Consider the following 25,959-nt stretch of genomic DNA (forward strand, 5'->3'; position numbering starts at 1 on the left):
TTTTAATGCATCTTATAATGCATTGTATGACCTCATGAATAATTGTAACCCCAGTTATAATACAATACATTATAATACTTATCTATTTATTGTTACTCTGAAAATATTAATGCATTAAAACACATGACAACAACCAATTTCAGATGTAACAAGGAATCTGCAAATATTATAAGCATCTTTCAGGACAAAATGTTCACTTGCTGCCTAATATATCCCACCCACTAACAGGTGATGAAGAGATAATCAGTGATATTCACTTCACCTGTCATTATGTTATGCCTGATCGGTGCGTAATACATTACAATGTACATTATGAAAACCTTTATAATGCATTATACATGTATTTGAGTCCCAAAATTTGCTTCATTTTCTTTATGAAAAATGTAATTACACACCATTCAAGTGTGTAATTTCTGCACTGCCTGCAAAACCAAACAGAGCAACTCAAACATTTCGATGCTTCTAAACTGATAGTTTTAATAAACATCCCACCTGGAGACTTCTTGCTTGGGCGAGCTGCCATCACGTAGGTCTGTCGGGGCAGGAGAGGGGACGAGGGGAGAGACATGGAGACTCCTTTAGCCAGGCTGAGTTTGAGGCCTTCGTCTGTGGACAAGTACGGATGGGGATCCTGCATCCCTCCACCAGGACACCTCCGCTGGGCACTGAGAGGATACGGCTCTCCTGATCAGGCACAAAGAAACAAAAATGGCATAAATTGACAGCAAAAATCATTGCAAATATATTCTAAAGACGAGTAAAGTTTGATGCCAAGCTTTAAGGCCTTTGCACATTGAGTCCGAAATTCGCATGCGAAATTTTCGCACGTCAAAAAATAAATTCGACCTCACGTTATGTCAATCACGCTTGCACACTGCCTCCGAAACTTTCGTCCGTCAAAAAAAAATTCGGAACAGGTTCGATTTTCTGCGTTTTTCGCATCCGTTTTTCCCATCTACAGTGCTGATGCCCAACCTAAAACTGCTGGCAATGCTGGTGAATGAATCGCCAGTGCTCAGATACCCTTATATATTATTGTATCAAAAATACTACTAATATTATTATATCACAGCTATAATTATAGCTCACCAAGTCCCTGTAAACCGCGTGTGTGTGTGTGTGTGTGTGTGTGTGTGTGTGTGTGTGTGTGTGTGTGTGTGTGTGTGTGTGTGTGTGTGTGTGTGTGTGTGTGTGTGTGTGTGTGTGTGTGTGTGTGTGTGTGTGTGTGTGTGGAGACATACTGCCAGTCTTTGTTCAGGATCAATTGATTCACGGAGATTGGTGGTCTTCTTTTTAATATGTGGCTCCAGTATGGCTAGCAAAGCCTTAAACTGAGCCACTGACGGTCTAAAGTAAACTTTGGATCGGTCTGGATAATCCCGCAGATCCTATAAGGAGGTGGAACTCTCCTTCCTCTCTCCGCGATCGCAGTAGTGGATGATGGACCCATTATTTCCTCTTTCTTTTTCTCTTTTTTAAGACGAGAGTGGACAAAAAAAAAATCATCCTCACTACTTGAAGACGGCATTTTGTATTTTTTTGCGTTTTTTTCCGTAACACATTCATTAATACGCATCGGACTCAGTGTGCAAAGGCCTTTAATGTTGCATTGACAAAGCCAGGTCTGAAAGCTTAAAATAACTTTCAAAAAGCTTGACGTTTGAAGGTTTTACTCAGAGAAAGCAAAAAGCATGATTAGCATGTTGATAACATTTACATTTATGCATTTAGCAGACGCTTTTATCCAAAGCGACTTACAACTGAGGAGTACAGGAAGCAATCCGTCATGAAGAGGCGAAGAGACGCAAAAAGTGCCTGAAATACTACATTTTGGACATTACTCAGAGTAGCCTAAACTAGAATAGAAAAAAAAAATTTTTAAACATGATTTAAAATGTTGCTAACATGAATAATCCACTTCCCAGCCTCAGTGAAACTGACGGGCATGTTTAACATTAACATGAGTTGACTGACACTCTTCCAACAATGACCCCGGAGGACTTTGATTCGGTCGTCTTAATAAAAACACTGACACTGAAATGTGGCAGAATCCTATAATGTTTTTTTTACTGTAATCCCTGAACACCATCAAGGGAACAAAAACTAATAAGCAGAGCGCAATAACAATACAGAACAACGCGTCTCAAAAGTATTTTCATGACCCGCTATTCACAGCACAGATTAAACCCTGCTTCTATTCTCCATCGTAAAGGTTTTTATTATTATTTTCTTGCTTTTAATGTTTGGGAAATTGCTGCTGTTAAACCTGATGAGCTGTGATTGTTTCGTGCCACTTAAACCAAATGCTTTTGGGATCAAACGTGTCTGAGTCCACCAAACCCGTGGTTCTGTTCAGTGTTCATTTTGACAGCATATTTTGATTTAGTTTTAGTCATAGTCTTTTGACTAAAATGCCATTTAGTTTTAGTCATATTTTAGTCATTGTTTTTAATTTTAGTCTAGTTTTAGTCCTAAAATCTAATGAGTTTAGTTCAATTGTAATGCATTAAGCATTTAAGCATTACATAACCGACTGTCACTTGAACTGACATTTTGACATCATTTAGTTTTTGACATTAAAAATACACGAAAGAGCTCAATTCACTTTTTTGTTTGTTTTTTAAAAACATCTATATAGTTTTTATAACTTTGTATTTCTGTTTTAGTTAGTAGGCCATATCAGGTTCAGCTAAAGCGTCAAATAAGTTTGGATATTTCTTTATTTTATTTCAGTTAACATTTATTTAATTTCAAGTAATGAAGATTTTATGGTTTTAGTGAACTATTATAACCCTGATACTTTATTGAATATGTGTCAAATACTGGTCTTTCCTCCTGACTATGAATTAAATGGGAATTCAATTAAATATAGTTTATTTTGTAAGCAAAAACTAATATATAATGCGTGACTTTTAATTATAAACAAGCTCGAAACACACATTGACTCTTATTTTGAAATGTCTACGCCTTACTATGGCAGTTGCAGAATGCTTCAAGTTCAGATGAGGGAGATAAAATATGCATTGTTACAACCGTCTAAAACATATTACTGTATAAACATCGTAAAGTAAACATTGTCCTTATTCATCAGCATTAGTTCATAAACAATTGTCTGGCATAAATGTGTGCTAATGTTCATTGATTGATTGAGCCGCTCTGGAGCGCTGGATTGGGGATGTGTGAGCCGTGTTTTCCAGCCGTTAGATCAGTTCACATCAAATGTGCGCATCTGTTACACACGACATCAGTTCTGACTGGATCTCTTCCCTAATCGTCCCTCCATAACATTTTCGTCTCGTTTTTATTTGTTGACAAAAAAAAAAAGTATTCGTCATAGTTTTTGTCATCCAACTCTAGTTTTTATTTAGTTATAGTCTCGTTTTCGTCAGTGAAAAAAGGTAGTTGACGAAAATTATGACGAAAATTATTCGTCAACGAAATGAACACTGGTTCTGTTGGAGCTAACAGTCCCTTGGATAGATCGCCTGGAATAGGCCTTTGAAAGGAAGCTCGCCAAGTACGAGGGACCGGTCAGCGAGTGTCGACAAGCAGGATGGAGAGCAAGGTGTCTCCCAAATGAGGTCGGAAGCAGAGGCTTCGCGTCCCCATCCCTGTTCAGAGCCTTCAGTCTGTTAGGCATCGATGGAAGGAGGAGGAGAAGAGCCATCCTACAACACCACCGAAGCAGCAGAGAAAGCCTCAAGATGGCCATGGCTCAAGAGAGCAGATCCATGAGGGCAAAGTAGATAAGTTTCGCCAACAGGACACAAGCTGGGGTCTGATCAGCCTCAGCTGGGTCGCCTGGATGAGGGTGTATGATGTTGAAAGACCCGAAACACCCAATGATTCCAGGAACATTACTGAAGATGTGTCCAGTAGCATCAATAGATGTATTTGCACATCTGTAATCTACAACTGCCTACTTTAAAAAATACATGAAAGGGTTAGTTCACCCAAACATGAAAATTCTGTCATTAATTACTTACCCTCATGTCGTTCGACACCCGTCAGACCTCCGTTCATCTTCAGAACACAAATGAAGATATTTTAGTGTAAATCTGATGGCTCTGAAAGGCCTCCATTGGCACAATGCACTTTACACTCTCAAGACCCTTAAAAGGCACTAAAGACGTCGTTACAAAGTCCATCTCACTACAGTGGTTCTACAATAACTTTATGAATCGGCGAGAATAGTTTTTGTGCGTAAAAAAACCCTAAATAACGACTTACATAGTGATGACGATTTCAAAACACGGCCTCATAAAGCTTCGAAGCGTTATGAATCAGTGAGTCGATTCATGATTCGGATCACGTGTCAAACTGCTGAAATTTGGCGATTCAAACCACTGATTCGACTCACTGATTCATAACGCTTCAAAGCTTCATGATGCTTTGTTTTGAAATCGTCATCACTATATAAGTCGTTATTTAGGTTTTTTTTGCGCACAAAAACTATTTTCGCCGATTCATAAAGTTATTGTAGAACCACTGTAGTGAGATGGACTTTGTAACGACGTCTTTAGTACCTTTTAAGGGTCTGGAGAGTGTAAAGTGCATTGTGCCAATGGAGGCCTTTCAGAGCCATCAGATTTACACTAAAATATCTTCATTTGTGTTCTGAAGATGAACGGAGGTCTTACGGGTGTCGAACAACATGAGGGTGAGTAATTAATGACAGAATTTTCATTTTTGGGTGAACTAACCCTTTAAGAAATACTATTTAAAAATTGACAGTTGTTAAATTACCATATGCAGTAAAAAACTTCAATGCAATTTTGTGTGAAAATATAGCATCGAATAAAATGGTGATTTTAAAAATCACATCTGTCATTTCTTCACACTGTAGATGATCAAGTTGAATTGCATATGCATATGTTCTTTTGCATACTGCGCATTTTGACATGTACAAGGTCAGTCGGACACTGCAATGCATTCAATGCAAGCACACATATTGAAGAAACACAATGACAGTACATTAATCTGACCATAGTCTCGATTCATCTCTACTCCCACCCACTCTCTCCCACTGATGAAGAGCAAAACAAAGATGTCTAGTGTTAAAAAAGCGAATAAATGGTGAGGAACGGATGAAAACAGGAAGTCAGCGTGCCCTAATCACACCTCCGCTCTCTTTCAACACCCACTGGGGTCACGAGCGTCTGGTCAGAGACAGGATGTAGTAGGATTGCATTCACTATTCCAGTTTATCTGAACTGGCTGATACAATGAAAGAAAAACAAATGGAACAGGAGGGCTGGTCCCCAAAATGGGCTGGATGGAAAATATGATGAAAAAAAAGTGTCAAATATACAGTTCTGCTTTCGCATAATTTACCAGCAGCATTAAACAACACTGTTATATTTTTTTAAAGGTGTCATGAACGGAGAAATGAAATTTTCCTTGAGCTTTTGACATAAGAGGTCATCATACTATAAGAATGTCCTGTATGTTTCAGAACTCAAAACTTCCTTGTTAGTCCAAAAACAGCTTTTATTGTAACCAAGCCCAGAGAACGACTCGTTGTGGAATGTGCCTGCCATAGATCAACGCCCACTTCATCATTGCAACTTTGGCCCCGCCCACTTGAGTGTTAGTGAGATGACGAGGAGAGACAAACAGACTAAAAACATCACGTTCCAAAGGATGCTAATGCTAGGAATGTGCTCATTTATTTTCAACAATGTGAACGTCTCAGTTGAGCTTTATTTATTTGTATACGGTGCATTTCACTGTGGATTCTTTGGGAAATCAGTCGCAATTTCGCCGCAGGCTTTGCAAACAGACTTTTACCATATGGACTCGACAGTAATGCCACAACATGTAAGTAACCGTAAGCCTGATCTGAGACATTATGTACAGTCAGATGTTCTGTGTCTGTGTGTCAGTAAATCAAACCAGTGACTAAACGCTCAAATTCACATTGTGTCTCTTAGTATGATGAAAATAATCTGTTATTTAATCTGTGATTAATTTATATATAGAAAGCGATCAAAGAACGCTCCCTGTACAATCACTGGAGCTGTCAATCAAACACGCGAACACGCTAAAACTCCTGTTATAATCATCAAATCTCTTCTTTACATTGTGTTTGCACTGTTAGTTATGATGAAAGCATTCATTTGTGTGCAGAAATCAAGTTACAATAACAAGATCACAGCATTCATGAGCTCAACATGTCTGGGATCGGCTACAATGCTCATCACTGCAACCTTTCATGCCATAAATATAATGCCATAGATCTGAATATAATGCCATAGATCTGAATATAATCCCATATATCTAAATATAATGCCATAGATCTGAATATAATGCCATAGATCTGAATATAATGCCATAGATCTAAATATAATGCCATAGATCTGAATATAATGCCATAGATCTGAATATAATCCCATATATCTAAATATAATGCCATAGATATGAATATAATGCCATAGATCTGAATATAATGCCATAGATCTGAATATAATGCCATAGATCTGAATATAATGCCATAGATCTGAATATAATCCCATATATCTAAATATAATGCCATAGATCTGAATATAATGCCATAGATCTGAATATAATGCCATAGATCTGAATATAATGCCATAGATCTGCCATAGATCTGAATATAATGCCATAGATCTGAATATAATCCCATATATCTAAATATAATGCCATAGATCTAAATATAATGCCATAGATCTGAATATAATGCCATAGATCTGAATATAATCCCATATATCTAAATATAATGCCATAGATCTGAATATAATGCCATAGATCTGAATATAATCCCATATATCTAAATATAATGCCATAGATCTGAATATAATGCCATAGATCTGAATATAATGCCATAGATCTGAATATAATGCCATAGATCTAAATATAATGCCATAGATCTGAATATAATGCCATAGATCTAAATATAATGCCATAGATCTGAATATAATGCCATAGATCTGAATATAATGCCATAGATCTAAATATAATGCCATAGATCTGAATATAATGCCATAGATCTGAATATAATGCCATAGATCTGAATATAATGCCATAGATCTGAATATAATGCCATAGATCTGAATATAATCCCATATATCTAAATATAATGCCATAGATCTAAATATAATGCCATAGATCTAAATATAATGCCATAGATCTGAATATAATGCCATAGATCTGAATATAATGCCATAGATCTGAATATAATCCCATATATCTAAATATAATGCCATAGATCTGAATATAATGCCATAGATCTGAATATAATGCCATAGATCTGAATATAATGCCATAGATCTGAATATAATGCCATAGATCTAAATATAATGCCATAGATCTAAATATAATGCCATAGATCTAAATATAATGCCATAGATCTAAATATAATGCCATAGATCTAAATATAATGCCATAGATCTAAATATAATGCCATAGATCTAAATATAATGCCATAGATCTAAATATAATGCCATAGATCTAAATATAATGCCATAGATCTGAATATAATGCCATAGATCTGAATATAATGCCATAGATCTGAATATAATGCCATAGATCTGAATATAATGCCATAGATCTAAATATAATGCCATAGATCTAAATATAATGCCATAGATCTGAATATAATCCCATATATATAAATATAATGCCATAGATCTGAATATAATGCCATAGATCTGAATATAATGCCATAGATCTGAATATAATGCCATAGATCTAAATATAATGCCATAGATCTAAATATAATGCCATAGATCTGAATATAATCCCATAGATCTGAATATAATGCCATAGATCTAAATATAATGCCATAGATCTAAATATAATCCCATAGATCTGAATATAATGCCATAGATCTGAATATAATGCCATAGATCTAAATATAATGCCATAGATCTGAATATAATCCCATAGATCTAAATATAATGCCATAGATCTGAATATAATCCCATAGATCTGAATATAATGCCATAGATCTGAATATAATGCCATAGATCTGAATATAATGCCATAGATCTGAATATAATGCCATAGATCTGAATATAATGCCATAGATCTGAATATAATGCCATAGATCTAAATATAATGCCATAGATCTAAATATAGTGCCATAGATCTAAATATAATGCCATATATCTGAATATAATGCCATATATCTGAATATAATGCTATAGATCTGAATATAATGCCATATATCTGAATATAATGCCATAGATCTGAATATAATGCTATAGATCTGAATATAATGCTATAGATCTGAATATAATGCTATAGATCTGAATATAATGCTATAGATCTGAATATAATGCCATAGATCTGAATATAATGCCATAGATCTAAATATAATGCCATAGATCTAAATATAGTGCCATAGATCTGAATATAATGCCATAGATCTGAATATAATGCCATAGATCTGAATATAATGCCATTGATCTAAATATGTTATAGATATAAATACTATAATCAACATGATTTCAAGATTAGTTAAACGTTAACTGTAATAGCAAAAAAAAAGAGAATGAAACTAGTGAAGTTCAGGGTGAAATCAGGACTGTGCTCATGTTATTGGCCCACTCCTACTGTTTTATAACTCACGCCATCTCACCCAAACAGACGTAAATCGTTCACGTTCGGAGGCTTGGCACAGAGAGACTTGTGTCACGAATCATTTGCAAAACTAACTATACATTTTACAACTCTTTCCTTCCCTGAGACAACAACGATGAGACGTCCCTTTACAGTGGAAGTAATTATGATGCATAAAATCTTGCTAGTTTCAGTCAGATATGAGAAACAGGTGAACACTTGTATATTAGCATGATTGCACTGCTGTATTGATCAGACAACACTTGCTGGGAAAGCTTGAAAGTGCTTTAAGTGACAGCTGGAAAAACATTTTTCATTAGCCACGTGCGCACATGCGCACTTTTTTGTCATTCCGATTAAAATCATTCCGATTGAAAGATTCTGTGGACTGTTTACATGAGACGTTATCTAAACCGATCTGGTGTTTACATGTGCTGACTTTCAGTAGGAATCCTTTTGTGACATGCGCACACAGTTTGTCTGCCGCCTCAGATTCGTTACGTATCGTGGATCAATAGTTCTGTGTTGGTAATTTTTATATTTATTTATTTTTCTGTGGGCGGACATGCAGTAGTTTAACCTAATTTATGTCCTATACAATGGCTATTTCAACAGCTGTGAATGATGAATGCGGAATCAAAAAATAATTCAATTCCTTTATTTTAAAAAACACAAAATTAACAATAAAATGCACTCAAATTATTAATAAAAACATAGGATATACGGTGAAACATGAATGAAGCATTCAAGACGTGCTCAGCATCATTACTAGTAGTACTAAACATATATATTTCAGATGATTAAGGAAAGATACCATAATCACAAAGGTATAAATATTAACAAAAGTAATTAAAGTAGACTGTGGGTAATGTTACTTAACCAATTTGAAGCAGTAGTTGATTTTTTTTTTTTATAGCTAACTTAACTAACGAGAAACAGCGAGCAGCTTGAATGTTCCCCGTTGAAATGGCAGCTCTCAACTCAACGGCCACCAGGACTTGTAGAGTTTTAGAAAAGCTATTTATTATTTGTCGTAAAGTGTAAAAATCACCTCAGAAAAATAAATTATTCTGTCAGGTGCAGTTGAAGCCCAGGACAAACGCTGTCAAGATGAGATACTGTAGCCAGGCTATGTCTGTGTCATTATTCAAACATCATGTTCATAACACGTTACGAAATAAAAAGTTTAATACCTCAGAAAAATGAACTTTCCTCTCTTGTCAACATTAGCCTGGTGTGAGCGCGGCGCGCGCTCTTCAGTTGAGGAGGCGCGCGCTGTATATCACGTCACAGAAAGACGTGCGCTCAAAGTAATCGGATGGTGGAATTTTTCGTTTGATCGGTTCATGAAAAGGTTTATCCCACCCCTCTCAAACCCATTACAATTTCATTCGGTTTGGCCATTTTTATTCCGATTGAGGTGTTTATATGGAGTATTTTTATTCGGATTGGAGTTTTAAACCGATTACAGTGCTCCATGTAAACACACCTAGTGAGAGACAAAGCCATGCTGAAGTCAAGTCGAGGACAGAGATCTCTTGTGAAACTCGGAGTAATTCTCTCGAGCAACAGACCACAACACTGAGATTGCATATTTCAGACAGAAGGATGTGCTCTTCATGTTGGACGGATATCTGGACTGCTCTGTCATTTCCTACAACCACAGACTGGAAAACAAGGGACGCCACAAGAAAAAGAGCCAACAACTGAGAAGCTCTGTTACAAACCACAGTGAACGCTCTACTTGTGCTTTACCTTCTAAGAAAACATCGAAACTGAAGTGATCCCTCATAAATGCAGTCAAAATATCGCTCCTCATGCAAAACACACAGTAGAGACTCTCTGCAATAATGCCACAATACTATAATCAAGCTAATTAAGTTTAATGTCTTTATTTTTAATAACACTAGAATTAAACCACAGCACAGTCACGTCCCATACTTTGCACACCTACTGAGAGAGAGAAGCTTTTAAGTGCAGAAATGTGCATTTCACGTCCACCTCGGCCATTGGACAATCAGCTAATATATGCATGTATATCCCCTCACATCATTGGTTGAATAAGAAAATGTATTTTTTTTTTGTTGCTATGCATCACATTCTGACTTTGTAATGTTGTTTTTCTGAGTATATAGGAAACTTGAGTGAACGCTAATTATTGTTGTCCTGAAAACACAGTATTGCACCAATTACTAACATAACTTTTACATAACACTTCAGTGATTGTGCAAATTTTAAATAAGCTTTTATTATTATATTTTTATAATACAGTATTTTCAGTTTTCATTTTCATTTTAGTTCATGTGTTAGTAATTTTACATGCTTGTGTCATTTTTTTATTAGATTTAACTTTTTTAATATTTCTGTACATGTAACATAAGGACACTGTAAAATAAAGTGTTACCCAATGTGTTTATTTTAATTAACAATAACAACACTGTAACAATCGGATGGATGGATGGATGGATGGATGGATGGATGGATGGATGGATGGATGGATGGATGGATGGATGGATGGATGGATGGATGGATGGATGGATGGATGGATGGATGGATGGATGGATGGATGGATGGATGGATGGATGGATGGATGGATGGATGGATGGATGGATGGATGGATGATTCATGAACGATCGATCGATCGATCGATCAATCGATCGATCGATAGATAGATAGATAGATAGATAGATAGATAGATAGATAGATAGATAATCATTCAAAATGGATGGATGGATGGCATAAATCATTCATGATAGATAGATGGATGGATGGATCATTCTAGATAGATAGATGGATGGATGGATAATCATTTAAGATGGATGGATAAAATAAATCATTCATGATGGATGGATGGACAAAATAAATCATTCATGATGGATGGATGGATGGATGAATGGAATAAATCATTTATGATGGATGGATGGATGGATGGATGGATCATTCCAGATAGATCCAAGAACCCAAGAAATTCTGTCAATTTTATTTGAATGTTTTTACTCTGTCATTAATTCTGTCTTCCATCTTGTTCTTTCAATTTTATTAGATTTTTTTCCTCTGGCCATCCTATTTTCTTCTTTTGCATCTCTCTCTCTCTCTCTCTCTCTCTCTCTCTCTCTCTCTCTCTCGAATACTGACGCACTTTAATGTGGCGTGACGGATCGATGTAGCGCCTCAGGTCAAGCGGCACATGAACTGATCATCTCTTCCACTTTACTATTAATTACAGCACCAAATAACATGAACGAACATCAGGAGGCTTGTTGAATGATACAGCAAAACTTACCGAAACCCCTATCACGTCTCATGTCATTTGTAAAAGATTTGTGTCAATGCCCAGCCCGACTTAAAATGTAACATAACTACATTGTCTTCTGTTTGGGACGCCTTAAAATGCTGCATACGTAGGCGGCTCACAAAGTTTGGTAAAGCGCCTGAGACGAGCTGAATCATGACAGGCCAACCACAGATGGCCATCGAGAAACTAAAGGGCAGACAGACTGAAGCGAAAAGACAGAAAAGTAGAGAGAAAGGCCGTTTGAGTGACAGTAATGTAAACTTTCCCCCACCCTAAATTAGCTCTTTGGGTCCAAAAGCAAACCACACTGCATTGAAACCCATGAAACCAAGCCTAACTGATTATACTGGTCAACAGACAGCTGATTACAACCTCTCCAGACCTTCCTAGCCAGCACAGACTGAGGCTTCTAATTATAATAGTCTGATGATATTTAAAAAAGGCTCTGATTGGACAGGTTTGATGTTTAATAGATATAATGTGTAAGGGAGAGGTTGCGGTTTTATTTATCGTGAAACCCAGAATAAAATATCTGAGGTATCAAATATCCATATATGGACGTATATATGGATATACGGATAGATATACGGATGGATATATGGATATACGGATGGATATATGGATGGATATATGGATATACGGATGGATATACTGATGGATATATGGATATACGGATGGATATACTGATGGATATATGGATATACGGATGGATATACTGATGGATATATGGATATACGGATGGATATACGGATGGATATATGGATATACGGATGGATATATGGATATACGGATGGATATACTGATGGATATATGGATATACGGATGGATATACTGATGGATATATGGATATACGGATAGATATACGGATGGATATATGGATATACGGATGGATATATGGATGGATATATGGATATACGGATGGATATATGGATATACGGATGGATATACGGATGGATATATGGATATACGGATGGATATATGGATGGATATATGGATATACGGATGGATATATGGATATACGGATGGATATACTGATGGATATATGGATATACGGATGGATATACTGATGGATATATGGATATACGGATAGATATACGGATGGATATATGGATATACGGATGGATATACTGATGGATATATGGATATACGGATGGATATATGGATATACGGATGGATATATGGATGGATATATGGATATACGGATGGATATACGGATGGATATATGGATATACGGATGGATATATGGATGGATATATGGATATACGGATGGATATATGGATATACGGATGGATATATGGATATACGGATGGATATATGGATGGATATATGGATATACGGATGGATATATGGATATACGGATAGATATACGGATGGATATATGGATATACGGATGGATATATGGATGGATATATGGATATACGGATGGATATATGGATATACGGATGGATATACTGATGGATATATGGATATACGGATGGATATACTGATGGATATATGGATATACGGATGGATATACGGATGGATATATGGATATACGGATAGATATACTGATGGATATATGGATATACGGATGGATATATGGATGGATATATGGATATACGGATGGATATATGGATATACGGATGGATATACTGATGGATATATGGATATACGGATGGATATACTGATGGATATATGGATGGATATATGGATATACGGATGGATATATGGATATACGGATGGATATACTGATGGATATATGGATATACGGATGGATATACTGATGGATATATGGATATACGGATAGATATACGGATGGATATATGGATATACGGATGGATATACTGATGGATATATGGATATACGGATGGATATACGGATGGATATATGGATATACGGATGGATATACTGATGGATATATGGATATACGGATGGATATACGGATGGATATATGGATATACGGATGGATATATGGATGGATATATGGATATACGGATGGATATATGGATATACGGATGGATATACTGATGGATATATGGATATACGGATGGATATACTGATGGATATATGGATGGATATATGGATATACGGATGGATATATGGATATACGGATGGATATACTGATGGATATATGGATATACGGATGGATATACTGATGGATATATGGATATACGGATAGATATACGGATGGATATATGGATATACGGATGGATATACTGATGGATATATGGATATACGGATGGATATATGGATATACGGATGGATATATGGATGGATATATGGATATACGGATGGATATACGGATGGATATATGGATATACGGATGGATATATGGATGGATATATGGATATACGGATGGATATATGGATATACGGATGGATATATGGATATACGGATGGATATATGGATGGATATATGGATATACGGATGGATATACGGATGGATATATGGATATACGGATGGATATATGGATGGATATATGGATATACGGATGGATATATGGATGGATATACTGATGGATATATGGATATACGGATGGATATATGGATATACGGATGGATATATGGATATACGGATAGATATACGGATGGATATATGGATATACGGATGGATATATGGATGGATATATGGATATACGGATGGATATATGGATATACGGATGGATATACTGATGGATATATGGATATACTGATGGATATACGGATGGATATATGGATATACGGATGGATATATGGATATACGGATGGATATACTGATGGATATATGGATATACGGATGGATATACGGATGGATATATGGATATACGGATGGATATACTGATGGATATATGGATATACGGATGGATATATGGATATACGGATGGATATATGGATGGATATATGGATATACGGATGGATATATGGATATACGGATGGATATATGGATGGATATATGGATATACGGATGGATATATGGATATACGGATGGATATATGGATGGATATATGGATATACGGATGGATATATGGATATACGGATGGATATATGGATGGATATATGGATATACGGATGGATATATGGATATACGGATGGATATATGGATGGATATATGGATATACGGATGGATATATGGATATACGGATGGATATATGGATGGATATATAGATATATGGATGGATATATGGATATACGGATGGATATACGGATGGATATATGGATATACGGATGGATATATGGATATACGGATGGATATATGGATATACGGATGGATATATGGATATACGGATAGATATACGGATGGATATATGGATATATGGATGGATATATGGATATACGGATGGATATATGGATATACGGATAGATATACGGATGGATATATGGATATACGAATATATGGATGGATGGATGGATGGAATAAATCATTCATGATGGATGGATGGATGGATGGAATAAATCATTCATGATGGATGGATGGATGGATGGATGGAATAAATCATTCATGATGAATGGATGGATGGATGGATGGATGGATGGATGGAATAAATCGTTCATGATGTATGGATGGATGGATGGAATAAATCCTTCATGATGGATGGAATAAATCCTTCATGATGGATGGATGGATAGATGGATAGAATAAATAATTAATGATGGATGGACGGATGGAATAAATAATTAATGATGGATGGATGGATGGATGGATAGATAGATATGTGCGGATGGATGGACAAAAAGCAAAAATATCAACTTTTCTTTCTTTCTATTCTATTGCATTTACTTTATTCTATAATTCTATAATTCTTTATATTCATTGTTTGACTATATCTGATGTATTCTTCTGTATTATTGATCTTCTATCTGTAGTGTGTTTTCCTGATGTATTATGAGGGTGTATCTCTGGCTTCTGTGAGTCTGCGAGAGAAATAAATCTGGCCTCAGGAATGCGAGTCGTCATTGTTAAAGCCTCTAAACACTGAAGAATAAAAGCCCACCAGCCCCTGTTTCACCTCCTCTCACACACACACACACACACACACACACACACACAGAACAAAGGGACGTAACCTTGAGAGGGACGAGCCCTATTCAGACAGAAAGAGCCTTTAGTATTCAGACGCCGTGGCTCAGCTCGTCACACATACAGTAAAGCGCCTGTGGAAACGATCCGGGGTCACACACTCGTTCTGCTGGATCTGTTTGAGTTTAATTACTGACCTGAGGAGAGCAAAGATTCACGCTTATGACCAGCGGCGCTACTCAACGTCTACAGCACATGTGCAAAAATGATGTTGTGTGCATCATCAGCCGCATAATCTGAGAATAATTCATGCAGATTCTCTTTGTTAAATCAACAAAGGTGACTGACTGAGAGATTGAATGAGCGGCTGAAACCCCGGAGATAAAGAAAAACAGAGAGAGAGAGAGAGAGAGAGAGAGAGAGAGAGAGAGAGAGAGAGAGAGAGAGAGAGAGAGAGAGAGAGAGAGAGAGAGAGAGAGAGAGAGAGACAAGAGAGAGATGCAAAAGAAGAGAATAGGATGGCCAGAGGAAAGAGTGAGAGAAAATTAAAAGAACAAGGAAGAGAATTAATGACAGAGTAAAAAAAGATGAAAAATGATGAAAGAAGAAAATGAAAAGAAAGAAAATGGCAAAAAAAAAGAAAAACAGAGAAGAGGAATTAGGAAGGTACAGAAAGAGAGGAACAGAATAGACATGGGAAAAAGGAAGAGACCAAGAAAAAAAAGATAAGGAAAAGAAAGGGAAGAGAAAGAAGAAAAACTAAAGAGGAAGGGCAAAATGAAGAGAAAACAAAGAAAGAGGAGGAGGAACGTGAGAGACACACGGGAAAAGGGAGGAAGAGAACAAAAAAGAAAAGGGAAAAATAGCTAGAGGAGAAAAAGTGGAAGAGAATGAAAAAAGAGGAAGATAAAGAGAAAGAATTATGAAGGTTGCAAAGGAAGAGAGAGCAAGAGGAAGGAAGGAAGGAAGGAAGGTAGGAAAGAAAGAGAGAGGAAAGGAATGAATGAATGAATGAATGAATGAAGGAAGGAGGAAAGGAAGGAATGAAGTAAGGAAGTAAGGAAGGAAAGAGGAAAGGAATGAATGAATGAATGAATGAATGAAGGAAGGAAGGAAGGAGGAAAGGAATGAATGAATGAATGAATGAATGAATGAATGAATGAAGGAAGGAATGAAGGAAGGAAGGAGGAAAGGAAGGAGGAAAAGAGGAAAGGAAGGAAGGGAGGAAAGGAGGAAAGGAAGGAAGGAAGGAGGAAAAGAGGAAAGGAAGGAAGGAAGGAAGGAAGGAGGAAAAGAGGAAAGGAAGGAGGGAAGGAAGGAAGGAAGGAAGGAAGGAAGGAAGGAAGGAAGGAGGAAAAGAGGAAAGGAAGGAGGAAAAGAGGAAAGGAAGGAAGGGAGGAAAGGAGGAAAGGAAGGAAGGAAGGAAGGAAGGAGGAAAGGAAGGAGGAAAAGAGGAAAGGAAGGAAGGGAGGAAAGGAGGAAAGGAAGGGAGGAAGGAGGAAAAGAGGAAAGGAAGGAAGGAAGGAAGGAAGGAGGAAAAGAGGAAAGGAAGGAGGGAAGGAAGGAAGGAAGGAAGGAAGGAAGGAGGAAAAGAGGAAAGGAAGGAGGAAAAGAGGAAAGGAAATAAGGAAGGAGGAAAAGAGGAAAGGAAGGAAGGAAGGAGGAAAAGAGGAAAGGAATGAAGGAATGAAGGAAGGAGGAAAAGAGGGAAGGAAGGAAGGAAGGAGGAAAAGAGGAAAGGAAGGAAGGAAGGAAGGAAGGAAGGAGGAAAAGAGGGAAGGAAGGAAGGAAGGAGGAAAAGAGGAAAGGAAGGAAGGAAGGAAGGAAGGAAGGAAGGAAGGAAGGAAGGAAGGAAGGAAGGAAGGAAGGAAGGAAGGAAGGAAGGAAGGAAGGAAGGAAGGAAGGAAGGAAAAGAGGGAAGGAAGGAAGGAGGAAAAGAGGGAAGGAAGGAAGGAAGGAAGGAGGAAAAGAGGAAAGGAAGGAAGGAAGGAAGGAGGAAAAGAGGAAAGGAAATAAGGAAGGAGGAAAAGAGGAAAGGAAGGAAGGAAGGAGGAAAAGAGGAAAGGAATGAAGGAATGAAGGAAGGAGGAAAAGAGGGAAGGAAGGAAGGAAGGAGGAAAAGAGGAAAGGAAGGAAGGAAGGAAGGAAGGAAGGAAGGAGGAAAAGAGGGAAGGAAGGAATGAAGGAAGGAGGAAAAGAGGGAAGGAAGGAAGGAAGGAGGAAAAGAGGAAGGAAAGGAAGGAAGGAAGGAAGGAAGGAAGGAAGGAAGAAAGGAAGGAAGGAAGGAAGGAGGAAAAGAGGGAAGGAAGGAAGGAAGGAAGGAGGAAAAGAGGGAGGGAAGGAAGGAGGAAAAGAGGGAAGGAAGGAAGGAAGGAAGGAAGGAAGGAAGGAGGAAAAGAAGGAAGGAAGGAAGGAAGGAGGAAAAGAGGGAAGGAAGGAAGGAAGGAGGAAAAGAGGGAAGGAAGGAAGGAAGGAAGGAAGGAAGGAAGGAAGGAAGGAAGGAAGGAAGGAAGGAAGGAAGGAAGGAAGGAAGGAAGGAGGAAAAGAGGAAAGGAAGGAAGGAAGGAAGGAAGGAGGAAAGAAAGGAAGGAAGAAAGAAAGAGTGCAGCATTGATGTGATGTGTGTCTGGATCACACAGCATGTTATTTGCAGACTTTTTCAACTCACAATAGAACCACAGGCACTCACACACACACACACACACACACACACACACACACACACACACACACACACACACACACACACACACACACACACACAGTTTCCTCTCATTCACACACACTCACAGCTCTCTACAGAGATCCATTCAGACGCTCCGTCAACCACAGACCCAGATGACACAGCACTGCATCCGACTCACACACACACACACACACACACACACACACACACACACACACACACACACACACACACACACACGAGTCTGTGCTTCTATCAGCTGCGTCACATGCATTCACGAACACACTCGAGCTGAAGTTTGCTGGTGCTTTCAACAGTGCAAGGGCTGGGTATTGACACAAATTTCACAATTGAATATGGATTATTATGAATCATATTTTTGACCCAGCCTTAAAGAGCAGCTCGAGTGTTTTTTACGTCTGCCGCTTCAGTGCTCGAGCTCTTTACAGCAGGATGGATTCTGATTGGCTGTCAATGCTTTTATTTGTTCAAAAAGTGATTCCAATGACATTGTTCCTCTGTGCCGATATCATCAGAGCTGTGGTGTGGACTTTTCATATTCAGAACGATTGTTGAAACTATATCTTTATCATTATGGCATCATCCTTGACATGAAAAGGCCTTTAACACTAGAACCGCCAGCAGGTAAAATGTACCCATGCAGATTATTACTGTTTTGATATGGCTAAAAAACCTAATATGTCACTGTATTATGCCCCTGTCTTCACAAAGTAATGTAAAGAGTCATGAAATGATTATTTTTAGTCATCAAATATGTTTTTGTCTTGTTGTTTTATGCTATTTTAAGCAGGCTACACTAATCACTTTTTGGTGACTATAGGCTAAACCAGCCGGAAATGACGACGAGAATTAGATGGAAATAAATACCGTGTGGTGTAATATTATAATAAATGTCATTAATCACATATTAAATTACTAAAATACCCTAAATAGACAATGAAGAGCAATAATAATTCACAGCACTGCATAAGATAAGGATAAGGATAACATACGAATTCAAGTGCACAGTTTGACCTAATTCATTATTCATTTGTATAGTTATATCATTTATAATTTGAATAAGAGAACAACACCAATAAACTTGGGATAATCATGAAAAATGTTTTAATCATTCCATCATATCGGATTTTTTTTTTTTCAGGAAACGGGCAGACTTGAATAAATAGCAACACCGTAGCAAACAATACTCAATACAAAATTGCAAAACAAAAATGCATAATTAATCCAAAGTTTGAACATTTATAAATAGGCTAAAACATCTTTATTTGACGTGCGTTCTGCGTTGTGTGACTGTTTACAGTAATCAGTCCCTCCAGAAAAACGCGATTATGCGATCGCGTGATTTAACGCATAATCAGCCAAAGTCCGCATATTCATGCGGGGGCCGCATTTTTTCAAATACGCCGCACTTTCGCCACATAAATTGCCTATTTCCGCGTGCAAAATATGCGGGGCTATCATGATTTCATAATCCCCGCATTTTCGTTGCAAAAAAAGTCATATATATTAGCAGAAAGTTGAAAATTTTTCGTTTACTTCACACAAGAGCCGCCATTTCCGCCTATTGCCATGGGAACGTTTTGAAGTGACGTGATTACCCGACGCGAACGTCATCGAAAAGCTTCAAACCCCGTGGAGAAACCATAGATACCGGTGAAACCATGATGAAGCACAAACTCCCATTGGCCAACAAAAATAACAGCAAAAGAGCAAAGCAGTTTCCCTGTGTGCTGACTGATTTCAAAACACAGCATCATGAAGCTTTGAAGCGTTATGAATCAATGAGTCGATTCAGCGGTTTGAAGCGTTATGAATCAATGAGTCGATTCAGCGGGTTGAAGCGTTATGAATCAATGAGTCAATTCAGCGGGTTGAAGCGTTATGAATCAATGAGTCAATTCAGCGGGTTGAAGCGTTATGAATCAATGAGTCGATTCAGCGGGTTGAAGCGTTATGAATCAATGAGTCAATTCAGCGGGTTGAAGCGTTATGAATCAATGAGTTGATTCAGCGGTTTGAAGCGTTTTGAATCAATGAGTTGATTCAGCGATTTGAAGCGTTATGAATCAATGAGTTGATTCAGCGGTTTGAAGCGTTATGAATCAATGAGTCGATTCAGCGGGTTGGATCGCCAAAGTCACGTATTTCAGCAGTTTGACACGCGATCCGAATCATGAATCGACTCGATGATTCATAGCATCATGATGCTGTGTTTTGAAATCAGTCATCACTATATAAGTCGTTATTTAGTTTTTTTTTGCACAAAATAACTATTATCGTCGCTTCATAAAGTTATTGTAGAACCACTGTAGTGAGATGGACTTTGTAACGACGTCTTTAGTTGGCTACCTTTTATGGGTCTTGAGAGTGTACATTGTGCCAATGGAGGCCTTTCTGAGCCATCGGAATTCAACTAAAATATCTTAATTTGTGTCCAACAACATAAAGGGAAGTCATTAATGACAGAATTTTCATTTTTAGGTGAACTAACCCTTTAAGAGATTGCACTTTGTGCATTGGAAGCACTCAAATGTCTGTTTTGTATAGCGACATCTGTAAAACAGGAAGTTATTTATTAATTTTTTCAGAAGTTGTAGCATATTCCTTTTGTAAAGCTACAGAACTTTATTGACTCAATGTTTTGTAAATTTGAGCCATTATTAAGGTCTTCAATAAAACAAGATGAGAACTTAAATATTCCAGCACTTTCTGTGATGTAGTGCTTTTTTTCTCTTTCTCATCAAACCGCAGTTTTTGCAAGTTCCCGCAATTTTATCGCATAAAATTGCATAAATATCCCGCATTTTTCATCGCATTTTTTAAGAAAACGTGCCGCATAATCAAGGATTTTTGCCCGCAACAATCACAAAAAAAGCCGCATTTTTCTGGAAGGACTGAGTAATCCGGCGCGTTGCTCAAACACAGCGCAAAAATAGAGGAGTTCTATAGGGGTAAACTTGACCCGCTGGCGCTTACAGGTATAAATGCCCCGTTTTTAAATCTGGTTTTATCTAAACAATTTTTAACAACAGGGGATTGTAAAGAATACAGTTTTAGTAAAAGTCAGTGACTGGGAGACCTGGTTATTTTATTGGAAATCTGTTATGTACATTTGAAAAACAGCCATGGGTAAATTTTTCCCTGTGGCGGTTCTAGTGATAATCTTAGAAGAAGGCACATATAATCCCTAGGTAGGCAGCTAATAGTTATAATACTATTAAAGCCAAGAGCACGTCACTGAAACCTCCTCTATGGGAACATGAGGCAGTTAATGTGAAGACATCTGAAGTCAAACCCACAGCGGAGTCCGAGCAGCTCAACACTGGCAGATCAGTCTGGAGTCTCTTTCCCAGCGGCCCCAGGGGCTCCGGGACTGAGGGGCCGCCACATGTTCCACTTCTCTTCAGAACTGCTATGGGAAAAGAAGCCTTACCCTCGTGTCGTAATATGAGAAAGAATGCACGCTGGGAGTCAGCTGATGATAAATCATTTTTAACTGTTCTGTTCATTTTAATAATAAAAAATACCTAAACTTAACAACTACCTTTTGAGCTTATTGAGACAAAAGACGTAGTTGATAAGAGAGAATTGGACCCTAATCTAAAGTGACAAATACTATTTTTAAGAAGTCTTTGAATTTTCAGCATCATTACTCCAGTCTTCAGAGTCACATGATCCTTCAGAAATCATTTTTGTGTGTTAGATCGGACCACACGTGTATCAATGAGCCTCGGCCGCCCATGACCCTGTCTCCGGTTCTCCACTGGTCCTTCATGACCCTGTGGCCGGTTCTCCACTGGTCCTCCATGACCCTGTCTCCGGTTCTCCAGTGGTCCTTCATGACCCTGTGGCCGGTTCTCCACTGGTCCTTCATGACCCTGTGGCCGGTTCTCCACTGGTCCTCCATGACCCTGTCTCCGGTTCTCCACTGGTCCTTCATGACCCTGTGGCCGGTTCTCCACTGGTCCTCCATGACCCTGTCTCCGGTTCTCCACTGGTCCTTCATGACCCTGTGGCCGGTTCTCCACTGGTCCTTCATGACCCTGTGGCCGGTTCTCCACTGGTCCTTCATGACCCTGTCTCCGGTTCTCCACTGGTCCTCCATGACCCTGTCTCTGGTTCTCCACTGGTCCTCCATGACCCTGTCTCTGGTTCTCCACTGGTCCTTCATGACCCTGTGGCCGGTTCTCCACTGGTCCTCCATGACCCTGTGGCCGGTTCTCCACTGGTCCTTCATGACCCTGTGGCCGGTTCTCCACTGGTCCTTCATGACCCTGTGGCCGGTTCTCCACTGGTCCTTCATGACCCTGTGGCCGGTTCTCCACTGGTCCTCCATGACCCTGTGGCCGGTTCTCCACTGGTCCTTCATGACCCTGTGGCCGGTTCTCCACTGGTCCTTCATGACCCTGTGGCCGGTTCTCCACTGGTCCTCCATGACCCTGTGGCCGGTTCTCCACTGGTCCTTCATGACCCTGTCTCCGGTTCTCCACTGGTCCTCCATGACCCTGTCTCCGGTTCTCCACTGGTCCTTCATGACCCTGTGGCCGGTTCTCCACTGGTCCTTCATGACCCTGTGGCCGGTTCTCCACTGGTCCTTCATGACCCTGTCTCCGGTTCTCCACTGGTCCTTCATGACCCTGTCTCCGGTTCTCCACTGGTCCTCCATGACCCTGTGGCCGGTTCTCCACTGGTCCTTCATGACCCTGTGGCCGGTTCTCCACTGGTCCTCCATGACCCTGTGGCCGGTTCTCCACTGGTCCTTCATGACCCTGTGGCCGGTTCTCCACTGGTCCTTCATGACCCTGTGGCCGGTTCTCCACTGGTCCTTCATGACCCTGTGGCCGGTTCTCCACTGGTCCTTCATGACCCTGTGGCCGGTTCTCCACTGGTCCTTCATGACCCTGTGGCCGGTTCTCCACTGGTCCTTAATGACCCTGTGGCCGGTTCACCACTGGTCCTTCATGACCCTGTGGCCGGTTCTCCACTGGTCCTTCATGACCCTGTGGCCGGTTCTCCACTGGTCCTTCATGACCCTGTGGCCGGTTCTCCACTGGTCCTTCATGACCCTGTGGCCGGTTCTCCACTGGTCCTTCATGACCCTGTGGCCGGTTCTCCACTGGTCCTTAATGACCCTGTGGCCGGGTCTCCACTGGTCCTTCATGACCCTGTGGCCGGTTCTCCACTGGTCCTTCATGACCCTGTGGCCGGTTCTCCACTGGTCCTCCATGACCCTGTGGCCGGTTCTCCACTGGTCCTTCATGACCCTGTGGCCGGTTCTCCACTGGTCCTTCATGACCCTGTGGCCGGTTCTCCACTGGTCCTTCATGACCCTGTGGCCAGTTCTCCACTGGTCCTTCATGACCCTGTGGCCAGTTCTCCACTGGTCCTTCATGACCCTGTGGCCGGTTCTCCACTGGTCCTTCTTGACCCTGTGGCCGGTTCTCCACTGGTCCTTCATGACCCTGTGGCCGGTTCTCCACTGGTCCTTCATGACCCTGTGGCCGGTTCTCCACTGGTCCTTCATGACCCTGTGGCCGGTTCTCCACTGGTCCTTCTTGACCCTGTGGCCGGTTCTCCACTGGTCCTCCATGACCCTGTGGCCGGTTCTCCACTGGTCCTCCATGACCCTGTGGCCAGTTCTCCACTGGTCCTTCATGACCCTGTGGCCCGTTCTCCACTGGTCCTTCTTGACCCTGTCTCCGGTTCTCCACTGGTCCTTCATGACCCTGTCTCCGGTTCTCCACTGTTCCTTCATGATCCTGTGGCCGGTTCTCCACTGTTCCTTCATGACCCTGTGGCCGGTTCTCCACTGGTCCTTCATGACCCTGTCTCCGGTTCTCCACTGTTCCTTCATGACCCTGTGGTCGGTTCTCCACTGGTCCTCCATGACCCTGTGGTCGGTTCTCCACTGGTCCTTCCTCTGAGCACTTTTGATAGAGACTGACCACTGCAGACCGGGAACACCCCACAAGAGCTGCAGTTTTGGAGATGCTCTGACCCAGTCGTCTCGCCGTCACAATCTGGCCCTTGTCAAACTCACTCAAATACTTACGCTTGCCCATTTTTCCTGCTTCTAACACACCAACTTTGAGGACAAAGGCTGCATCCGAAACCTGGAAAATGCTGCCTTTGGAGGACACATTTCAAGACAGGAAGGCACGTCCGAATCTAATGTTAGCTTCACTTCCTGTCTCCTGAGATCCCTTCATCTGATCGAGTTTTGAAGGCAGCATATTTGTATCCTTCGCTGCCTTTGATATCCCACAATCCTGTGCTTTCAATTCTGTGACAGTTGAGCTGGGGAAAAAAGATGGCGTCCGAAAGTTGCGTTTGCTGGTCAGTTTGAGTGTAAATGTAAATTTTTTGCCAACATTTTCCACTTCTGATGTCATTTCTAGCAAGAAATTACTAATGTAGTAATTAATAGGGGTGCTCCGATTGATCGGCATCCGATCTCTATCGGTCGATAATCGCTTTGGGATGATTGATCGACGGTCTCCAAAAAGGCTGATCTCATGAACCGATCGCAGCTGACACACATAAAACCCGTGCCTGCCGTGAGAGCGAGGGCATAATATGCAGCGACACCGTCTCATTCTCTTTCCAGCGCGGGTAAAATAATTATAATGCTGAAGGCCACACACAGGCCATCTCACAAAAAGCTCGCGAGTACAAATTGCGCTGAAATAGTCAGATACACACAAATGTATGTACTAAATGACCGTATTGACGAGTATATGCAACTGTAACCGTATCCGTGTTCGCTCTTAAAGTGACAGCTGTCGAATAAACTGCTGCTGTCTCTGAGTTTCTCTGTCTTGTGTTGTTTGATGAACCTTTATGACACTCACTGCTCTTGAATGACTAACTTTTGCAACCTTAAGTCTAAGGATTAATCTAATTTAATTTATTCAGGGAAGACCAATGTTAATTTACATTTGATTCCTTATTAAATGTCTTAAGTATTTCTTACCTCAATACTAGTGTTAGACCTACCTGAAAATTTGTCTTTAAAAACAAAAATGCACTGAATGATCAAATATTTAGGTGAGATAATTATATATATTTATATGACAAGAGTCACCTAAGGGGGGATTCCCCCATTGTCAGAAAAAAAATTCAGGCCCTGAAATTCCCAATAAATAATTCTACATGATAATAAGAAGGCTTCAAATAGATCGGTATCGGTTATCGTATCGGCAGATACTGCTTCCTGTGATCGGCGATCGGTGAGCGTCTCCAAAAATCCTGATCGGAGCACCCTTAGTAATTATATATTTGTTTAGTTCTCACCAAAGCTCTCTCTATTTTGCTGTACATCATTAAACGGTTACACTGCCTAAAGGCCTGTACACACCGGGACGAATATCGCGCGCGCTTATCGCCAGCGTTTTTCGTG

The 25,959-nt window shown here is 39.7% G+C and overlaps 1 protein-coding gene across 2 annotated transcripts in view; it reads right to left on the reverse strand.

The window, feature by feature from the left end:
- tanc1b (tetratricopeptide repeat, ankyrin repeat and coiled-coil containing 1b) overlaps positions 1-25,959 on the reverse strand; it is a 321,757-nt gene that overhangs the window by 215,104 nt on the left and 80,694 nt on the right. For both annotated transcript variants that reach the window (XM_079822412.1, XM_079822411.1), the window contains exon 3: positions 493-684. In XM_079822412.1, coding sequence (XP_079678538.1) covers positions 493-684 — 192 coding nt within the window. The remainder of the gene's footprint in view (positions 1-492; positions 685-25,959) is intronic.

The sequence above is a fragment of the Gobio gobio genome (genome assembly GCF_949357685.1).
Source record: "Gobio gobio genome assembly, chromosome: 7".
Taxonomy (NCBI): Eukaryota; Metazoa; Chordata; class Actinopteri; order Cypriniformes; family Gobionidae; genus Gobio; species Gobio gobio.